This window comes from Lemur catta, chromosome 1 (assembly GCF_020740605.2).
Source record: "Lemur catta isolate mLemCat1 chromosome 1, mLemCat1.pri, whole genome shotgun sequence".
In the NCBI taxonomy this organism is placed as follows: Eukaryota; Metazoa; Chordata; class Mammalia; order Primates; family Lemuridae; genus Lemur; species Lemur catta.
The window spans coordinates 273930237-273939786 of NC_059128.1; the positions used below are offsets into that span (position 1 = coordinate 273930237).

At 42.6% G+C, this 9550-nt stretch overlaps 1 protein-coding gene across 1 annotated transcript; it reads left to right on the forward strand.

Annotated features, from left to right (window-relative positions):
• Positions 1-1970: 1970 nt before the first annotated feature.
• Positions 1971-9288, forward strand: SOD1 (superoxide dismutase 1). The gene is made up of 5 exons (XM_045540536.1): positions 1971-2145; positions 5432-5525; positions 6958-7027; positions 7871-7988; positions 9076-9288. The coding sequence occupies exons 1-5, from the start codon at positions 2074-2076 to the stop codon at positions 9181-9183; spliced, it is 462 nt and encodes a 153-aa protein (XP_045396492.1). The 5' UTR covers positions 1971-2073; the 3' UTR covers positions 9184-9288.
• The last annotated feature ends 262 nt before the right edge of the window (positions 9289-9550 follow it).

The window sequence follows — 9550 nt, forward strand, 5'->3', positions numbered from 1 at the left end:
ATATATATACTTTCTAGAGGATGACAAAAATGTGAATGGTGTTCCTGTGACACATGATTAGAGTCCAAGGGTCTAAATAAATTAATTAAATGTGTACCCCTAAATGTAGCTGGAACAGTTTTTTTTTTTTTTTTTTTGAGACAGGGTATTGCTGTGTCACCCAGGCTAGAGTGCAGTGGTGTCATCATAGTTCACTGCAACCTCAAACTCCTGGGCTCAAGCAATCAATCCTCCTGCCTCAGCCTTCCAAGTAGCTGGGACTACAGGTCTATGTTACTGCACAGGCTAAGGAGCAGCTTTTGTTCTTGTTTCACACTGAGCTTGAATCAAGCCTCAGTATTTTGCTATCCTCAAAACTAAATCCTGCCTATTGAGTAGTAGGGGGAAATGCACGTTGTGTTGATGAACTCAAGGGGTGATGGGGGGCATTTAAATCCCACACAGCAAACAAAACAAACCGCCAGGAGGCATAGCTCAACTCCCTTTGGTCTGTCCCTTCTTGGCCCCTGTCTGGGTCTTCTTGTGGTTTGATTTTTTCCTTTTAGGACACCTGCCTCATTTCCTCTTTTGAGTCAAGTATGTCCAGCTTTTGTCTCTAATTTTCATGCTTCACTAGGCATAAAAAAAGGCTGCCGCAAGTCAGAGGCCTCAAAGTGAGGTCCCAGACTGGCAGCATCAGGGCCAGCTACTTGGGAACAAGTCAGGAAGGCAAGTTCTGGGTTCCCTCCCCAGACCTACTGGGTCAGAAATGCAGCAATCTGTGGTTTACCAAACCCTTTAGGGGAGTCTAATGTGGCTTCGAGGTTAAGTGAACCTCACCTTTTTGTCAGGCAACAGTTCAGCCACCTCTGTGGTTGTTCAGGTACCCCTGTGGGGATGGAAGATGAACACTCTTCCCCCTCTATTCTGCTTCACCTCACCATGGTTTATCAAACTATACTCCCAACAAAAATGTGTGTTGGGGGTGGAGGGTGGAAGTTAAGGAGGGTCTCTTATTCTAAGGACACTTAAGCATACTGTTGTAGACAGACACGAGTTCACTGTAAAAGTAAGTCTAAGGGAAGAACATAAGTAAAAGTTTAATTGGCACTCCTGAAAAGTAACCAGTCTCCTATATATTTTTCTAGACATTTCTGAGCACACAAGTAAACATGTTGACACATTTTTTAAAAAACACAAAAGTAGTCTGCACTGTTTGCTCATTTCATGTTTCTGAAATATTTTTCTTGAAAGGTAATATTTATCTCTCCTGTTGTATGGAGGTAACTTAAATTATTTGGCCATTCTACCCTTCTCCTTGAGTGCTGTGGCCTCAGAGTCTGACAAAAACACGAGAGATGCGCAGGAGCCAATCAGTTGCCATTTTGGTATCTGTACGGTTGCCAAACAGGAAAAATACGAAAAGAATACTGAATTCTAACTAAGTAACGCTATGTGCTAAGGACTAAGAAAATGGCACGGGAGAAAAGGTGGGGCCAGGGATTGAGATGTACCGACCTTACACACCATCAGAAAACCAAAAAGCAGGGCAATAAAAAAACGAAAACTACAAAAAGCATCCATCTTGGTGCGTCCCAATTTCTAGGTAACAAATGAGACTCTAGGACCACAGTCCGTCATAACTAATGACGTTTCTAGACAAACTGACTTCAGATCTTCGAGACGTACCATGTATACCTCACTTTCCCAATTTCGTGTACCGCAATCAGCCGACTACACCCTTCAGGAGAAAAAACATGATTTTTTCCGCCGTTTCGGCTTTCTGGACCTTTCGCCGCTGCGGGGCGGAAGGAAGCGGCGGCGCGCGCGGCTCCTTGGCCCCGCCTCCGGGCCCCTCGGCCCCGCCTCCGGGCCCCCCGGCCACTCGCGTCCCGAGGCTGCCGCAGGCGCCGAGCCGAGCGCGCGGGCGGCGATTGGTTCCAGGCCAGGTGGGCGGGGCGCGGACACCGTCTATAAATTCCCAGCGGCGACGCCAGGCGGGTTTGCGCCGCCGTCTGCTGCAGCGTTTGTGTCGGCGTGTGTTTCGTCTTTCCCGGCCCTGTATCCCAGACCGGCGCGTGTCCCCGTCGAGTCATGACGTTGAAGGCTGTGTGCGTGTTGAAGGGCGACGGCCCGGTGAAGGGCACCATCCACTTCGAGCAGCAGGCAAGGGCCGCGGCGGAGGCCCGTGGCGAGGCCGCACCCGCGCACCTGTGCAGGCAGCGGGCGGCCGCCGGGCCCGGGCAGCCCTGGTCACGCCTCCGCCGCGCCCGCCCTGCTCGGTGCCTTTGCCCCCCGGCGGTGCGGCGCCCGCTAAGTGCTGAGTCATCCGGCGGGCGGGGCGCGGCGGTGTGTGACCGAGGCCGCCGCGGGGCTGGGCCTGGGCCTTGGCGGGAGTGCGGGAGTGGAGCGCCGGGGCCTGCCCCGCGGATGCACGCTGCGGCGGCCGGGCAGTGGTGGGGGCGGCCGGGCTGCAGCTTCAGGGTCTGCGGGCCAGCGTGGACGCTTCCGGTGTTGGAAGCGGCCGAGGTCCTTCCTTGCCTGGCCTGTTCTTGCTCCCGAGGGTCCCGCTGTCACCGAGTTGCGCAGTCTGGGGCTCATCCCGCCCTTGAGATCCGGGGTGGCGAGTGCGCCGGGGCCCGCCTGGGCATCGTCGCATCCCTGATGCCTTTGGGGCTGCTTTTCCAACTTGCGCGCTCTAGGTCTGGGTCTCTGTTTTTGTGCAACTCTCCAGCTAAGAACATTTTTTAGGTTCTTAAGTCTGTGAAAAACAGTACGCAATAGGGACCATTTGTGGCATTTTACAGGAAAGTTGGCTGGCCCCTGTTCTAGGTCATGGTCAGGCTGCAAGGGCAGAGAAGATGGCCTTGGACAGAGATGTTTTTCTCCTTCCAAGCGCCAAAAGCCAGCGATACAACTGACCCTTTTGTTTGGGATTTTCCAGGGCAGTGATTCACAACTCTGGGTTCACAGTACACTTATTTGGGGATCTTTTAAAAAAAACAGATACTAGGGCCCACCCCTAGACAAATTACATCAAAATCTGCCGCCGTGCAGTCTGAGCATTGCTATTTCTTAAGTTTCCGTAGTGATTTTAATGTGTACCTAGGATTGACAGCTGTTTGAGGACAGCGAGTGGGGTTTGGATTCGGAAGTTAGGAGACCTGGTTTTTCATTACATCGAATTGGCACTTAACTCTGTTGCTGGAACATTTCTTCAACCAAGTTCTTCGTAAAATGGCTTTAAAATTGCTCTGCCAGTAGACAGGTTGCTGAGATGGTCAAAGACAAATTACTGAACACATCTTGTAAAATAAAGTATTCAGAAATATCAATAATATTGCAAAACAGATGTGTTGCAAGGAAGGTAGGTACTTTTGGTAAGACTGTCCTCAGAACTTTAAGGAGGTTACCAACTGGTGGAAAATTGTTGTACTTAGTTTAATAATCATGAGAGAATATTTAATACATCAGTGAGATTTAGTCTTTAAAATGGTTTACAGAAATGTGAAAGGACAGGTACTGTAGTCTAAGTATTTCTGAAATTTATATGAGGGGAGAACTTATATTTGAGTTTAGGTTTTCTTTAATTGGTCTCCAAATATTCTGGAAAAGGTTAACTTTGGCATTTGACTACATTTTGCTGTTTCACTTGTCAGATATTTATTGTTTTGCTGCCTTTCTTCTCCCACGTGATTCACCAACACTAGAGAGTCTGACAAGCCTCTGAGGAATCCCCTCCTCTCTGGCCTTTGAGAAGCCATTCGGGAACCCACGTTCCTGTGCAGCTTGTGTATGTTTCCTCCTTTAAAGTCCCAGACTTCATTTTGGTGGTTTCCGTTGTATCTGATACAGACCCTTAGGTAGTTAAGCATTACAGCTTTCCAGAAAGGTAGATGTAACCAATTGGCTATAAACTGTGTTTGTTTTGGCCTATTCAGTGTTTAAAATTTTGGATTAGTTGTCAACTTTTAAAAATCAGAGTTTTTCAGCTATAATCCAGTTTTCCTAGCCTCTCTTGAAAAACTGGAAGATCTGCTCATATTGGAGATCTGCTCGTACTGAGCTTTCATTGGCCCAGGACAGCACTGTGCCGGAGCAGTTTACATTCTTTTTGGCTTCCCAGGCCTGTTTACTCCTTTAAGGTAACAGTCTGGTCCCAGTAGGGTTGAACCCAGCTTACTTTTGAACAACTACTTGTATTGGCAGTATGCAAATATCCCTTAAAATGGAGGTTTGAAAGGACCTGCCCTTGTTTTTGTGCTCTTCATAACATAGAGTTTTGAGGGACAGCATTCATATTTGAGTTTTTCCAGAATTAAGTATTCGAAAGAATCATAGTATCTGTTCTCAAAAAGAAAAGAAAAAAAGGGCAGCAATTCCCAGAATACTTCCTTTGAGCAGTGGTATTTTTCAATGGAAAGGCAAATCTTAAAGGCTAATGCCTCTTGTAACTGTTGGCCTTGCCTATTTAAAAACAAACCAAGCTAAAAATAAAGACACTAGCATGTGTATTACTGTGTGGCATTGATGGTGTGTGTGCCTTTAGTCCTAAGATCTCTTTGTAGTTTAATAGTACCTCCCTTGATTTCTGTGTGTACCTGCACGGCACCATTACCCATCACCCTTGCCTGCATAGCAATACTGCTTTAGTATTTTTATTGTCCTTTTTTTTTTTTTTTTGTTAGGATGGAAAGGTTATCTAGGTTTCAGTGCCTAAAAAAATTTCAGAAAACAGTACCTCTGGTTAGACTAGAATTGGTCCTCCAAGGGTCAGTGGGACAGGATATTTTTTGGCTACTAATTAAAAATATCTATGATGGAAACAGCCACCGAGGAGACAGTGGAGAATAGGGGTCCTAGAGTAGCCAGTTGGACATTTCGAGGGTGCCTTTTTATTTTTTTAAGGCAAGTCTGTATGTTTGCCGAATGGAAGCGTGGCTGCATAAAGAAAAAGCAAGGGGCTAAAGATGGTATGATGAGACACCTTTTGGGTTAAAAATTTTGATACGTGCACATACACTCAACATGTACAAATATGACCTAGTCAAAAGTATTTAGTAAATAAGTACTTTTTCATATTACATATTCTTTGTAAAAGAGTCAAGACTCCAAAGTATATAAACCTGGTATTTTGGTACTCACTGTGCTTGTCACTCTGCCAAGTGCTTTTAAGATGCCATTTAATAGTGATGCCTGGCCACAGGGTGCCTGTGCTTTGAGTGCCAGAGCAAGATTACCATCTCTGTCCATAGGGACATAAGCCTAGAGCAATTAAGCAGCTTGCTGGAGGCTCACTGTCTGGAAAGCGGTGGGCCTGGGCTGTGCACACAGATTTTTTGATTCCCAATTCCATGCCCTTTTCATGTTGTGTGGTAAAGGTAAATCAACTGTTTTCTTTGTTGAGAAGCACTTGTTCTCTCAAACTTCATGCACTTTTCTCTGAATAAAGGAAAATGGACCAGTGGTGGTAAAGGGACGCATTACAGGATTGACTGAAGGCGAGCACGGATTCCACGTCCATCAGTTTGGAGATAATACACAAGGTGGGTGTTGTGCCGCTCGGGTGACCCATACTTGTTTGACCTAGTACAGTAAACAGGACTGAGTAGAGTAACCCCTAAACATTAAAAACCCACAATTTTTTTTTTAAAGAGGTCACGTTAAAATGACTATTAACATCAACCTTAAGGAGTTTAGCCGTACATGGGTCTTTGACTCTTAGGCAGAAAAGAAGAGGAGGAGTTGATGTTTTTTTTTGTAGTGATTATGGCTTGATTTTAAAAGAGGTTTTTTAAAGACTCCAATAGACATATAGAAAACAAAAAGTAAAGCTGCTTTTTTACCTTCTGTAATGATCCCAGGGGTTTTTGAGCTGGGGTTTGAGGGTGGTGCTTCAAGCACAGGGTCTGCATTTATACTTGCATTATGCTGTAGAAGAATATAGCTCCACACCCCAATACACGATCTTAGTGGGGAAAAAAGTATGAGGCAAACTGAAGATAGCACACTGTTGGTGCTTTCGAATAAGTTTCATTTTCATCATTTGGGATTAGAAGCAAGTTAAAAGTTTATGGGTTAAATTGCATTTAGTGATCTTTTGCCATATTTGAGTAATATTCTGAACTTTGTGTTTATGGACTTCTTATGGTGAGAACTTTGTTCATTTTACTAGAACTTGTTTTTAATGTTGCACAATTTAGTTCCAAATAGTGATTTAATGACCAGATTTGATCCATTTCAGTAATTACTAACATTCTCCAAGTTGCTTCTTGGTTTTCACTGCCTCTGGTTTGGGAGGTACTTGCCCTGTAGCTTTGACTTGTCGGCTACTTCGTGTAACCTGCCTGTCTTTCTCCCTGTGTGGGACTCCTGGGGAGGGAATGGGAGGGCTGCTGCATGAAGAAAGCCATGTCTTAAAGGGACCTTCTGCACTGTGGCGGTTGTGTGCTGTGTGAATGGCATCCTCTGGCACACAGGAGTGCTGTTTATACAGAATGCAGTTGGAGTGCCACCCCCTGGAGCTGTGCGAGGCAGCAGCCTTGACCCTTGCACATAAGGTGCTGTGTTAATGTTCTACCTGCACCAAGTATAAAGCCCACAGACAGGAGAGCTGCTTGGTAGTATGTTGCTGCGGAGATAAATTTTTTGTAGTTAAGCTGGCATCCTACCTTCTTAAAAACCAGGATCATAATCATAGGATTTTAACAGTAGAACTGTTGACAAGTCTGATTCCCTTATTTTACAGTGAAGAAACCAAAGTCTAGAGAAGGGTGCTAAGTTTACTAATGTCAGACAGTAGTTAGAACTTGTCTCTACTGCCTGGCCCCTGTATTTTATACCAAGGTGTTGCTTAGCCCAGAAGTCACGATGCAGGTCAGTGCTTTTTCCATTGGAGGTTTCAGCAGTGTTTCTTTTTAGAATGTATTTGGAGTTTTGTTTTGTAATTTAGCTGCTTATTTATTTTTTTGTAAATAGGCTGTACCAGCGCAGGTCCTCACTTTAATCCTCAATCCAAAAAACATGGTGGGCCAAAGGATCAAGAGAGGTGAGCAACAAGATGTTTAGCTCTTATTGTAATAATGGCAGTGGCTTTTTGGAATCCATATGGTAGGTACACTGCTTGTAAATCGCATGCTAAAATAATTGAGTGTTCTCTACCTGTTTTTGAAGTTGTTGACTCCCATGGAAGCCTTCACCCTGAAGTGCTAGAATTGCTTATTCCCTGGGCTATTGAGTTGACAAATGGGGACACTTAAACAATTTGGTTTTGGAGCATTTATTGAATATAGAACTAATACAAGTGCCAAAGGGAACTAATACAAGAAATGTCATGAGTAACAGTACTGTCAACCACTAGCAAAATAAATCATCATTGTGCAAACATAGGAAGCTTCTGCAGATAAAAATATGATATTGAAAGCTAGTTGAGTCTCCATTTGTGTGTGTTTTCTGAAAGCCTTTCAGGAAAATATTAGATTTAAGGACAAAGATTTATATATATATATAAAACAGAGGCCTAGGGGCATAGCTTTGCTAGCTATGCCAGTAATTAACAGGCATAACTCAGTAATTTAGAGTTTACCCTTTGGTACTTTACTTTTGAAATCAGAGGTGTACTCCCCATCATATGACTTTTCCCAGAGCATTACTTTATAAACTTGAAGCCTTGTTTGAAGAGCTGTGTCTAGAATGTCTAGCTGTTTGTTTTTAAATGTTTCCAAAATTTTATACAAGTGGATAAGTGGGTCTTATTTGATATATACTATATACACCTTTTAGCCCACCCTTGTGTACTTGACTCAGTCAGTTTTTAATTTAGCTCATGAACTGACTGTCCTGATGTTAAGTGGAATCAGTCCTAATCCATCTGATGCTTTTTCAACGTCAGGCATGTTGGAGACCTGGGCAATGTGACTGCTGGCAAAGATGGTGAGGCCGTTGTGTCTATTGAAGACTCTTTGATCTCACTCTCGGGCGAACATTCCATCATTGGCCGCACAATGGTGGTAAGTGTTCATATAAAGGATATGCATAAAATTTCTTCTAACTTATGTATCTTTTTATGACTTCATGATTATTACTGTTCTGGTTTCTAAAGATTCAGATAAATTGTAGTTCAGATTGGGAAATTTTACTGGATGACTAGGCCACTTAAGAACACTGTTTTGCTAAGAATAGCAGTAAAAAGCAGGTTGCATTTGGTATTAGATCCCAATTGGGAAAACAGTAGTCTTTAGTTTTAAAATGGCCAGATTTTTCTTGCCACAATTCAGTTTCCCCCTTATAGCTAAACGGAACATTTTGTTAAGTTTAAAATCTTGGATGGACTTCAGTATTAATGTTCATTCAAGTCTGCAGGTTATCATTACTTGTTTGACATGAGGGAATTGGTTGCCCTAAGTTACCCTGTGGAGGTAGGTACATCTGGTTCATGCAAAGCACCTAGTAGTATAGGCTCTCTTTTGTCTACCTTGGGGGCAGTTAACATTCAGTAGTCACTTCCTTTCATTAACCCTTTATCCTTACAATTGTCTTCGGCTATAATTGTGAAGCAGAAAAATCATTTATAAATGATTTCATAAATTTTAATGAACAAAATTTAAAATACTATTGCTAAAACATTTAAGATAGTTTTAGGATTACCTCTTATTTATAGGCCTGTAGTTCATTAGGCATGACAGTTTGATAGTTTTTTTGGTTCACTTTCACTTTCTTTTTAAAGCAATTAAAAAATGGCCAAAGAAACTACAGGGATGGCTACTTGTAACTAAGGTTACTATAATTTATCATGGAGGATTAAGACCAGCACGTGGTAGCCTGTAACAGATGTTTGGGTTTTTAGTATTTCATTTAAAGATAGCAACACCTAGCTAGTTTTTAAAGGTAACATGTCTGTCTTTGCACCATCAAGAAAAAGTAGCAGTTTCTACTTTTAATCTACTAGATTAAATGTAGTATTATTTCCTTACTAGCAGGATTATTTTAACATGTTATTTTTCAAATATTATGAGGTTCTTAAAAATCTTTTGGGTATTGGAATAGGTGGTAATTACTTGATAGCTCAAAGTTATATGTTTTTAAAATTTTTTAAAGGTCCATGAAAAACCAGATGACTTGGGCAAAGGTGGAAATGAAGAAAGTACAAAGACGGGAAATGCTGGAAGTCGGCTGGCTTGTGGTGTAATTGGGATCGCCCAATAAACATTCCCAAGGATGTGGTCTAAGTCCTAGTAACTCATCTGTTACCCTGCTAGTTGTAGAATGTTAACTTGATAAACATTAAACATTGTAATCTTAAAAGTGTAATTGTGTGACTTTTTTAATTGCTTTAAGTACCTATAATGAGAACTGATTGATGATTACTTGGAAGATTTGTGTAGTTTTTAAAAACTCATTAATTAAAATGTCTGTTCAGTGATCTCCATATTTTGCCAGACTTAAATCAGAGATGGTTATTAATTGTCTGAATTTCTTCAATTCTCATTCAAGCCTGTGAATAAACAACCTGTATGGCACTTATTTTGAGCCTATTAAGGTGTCCAAATTGAAATTCTTACATTAGCTCTGA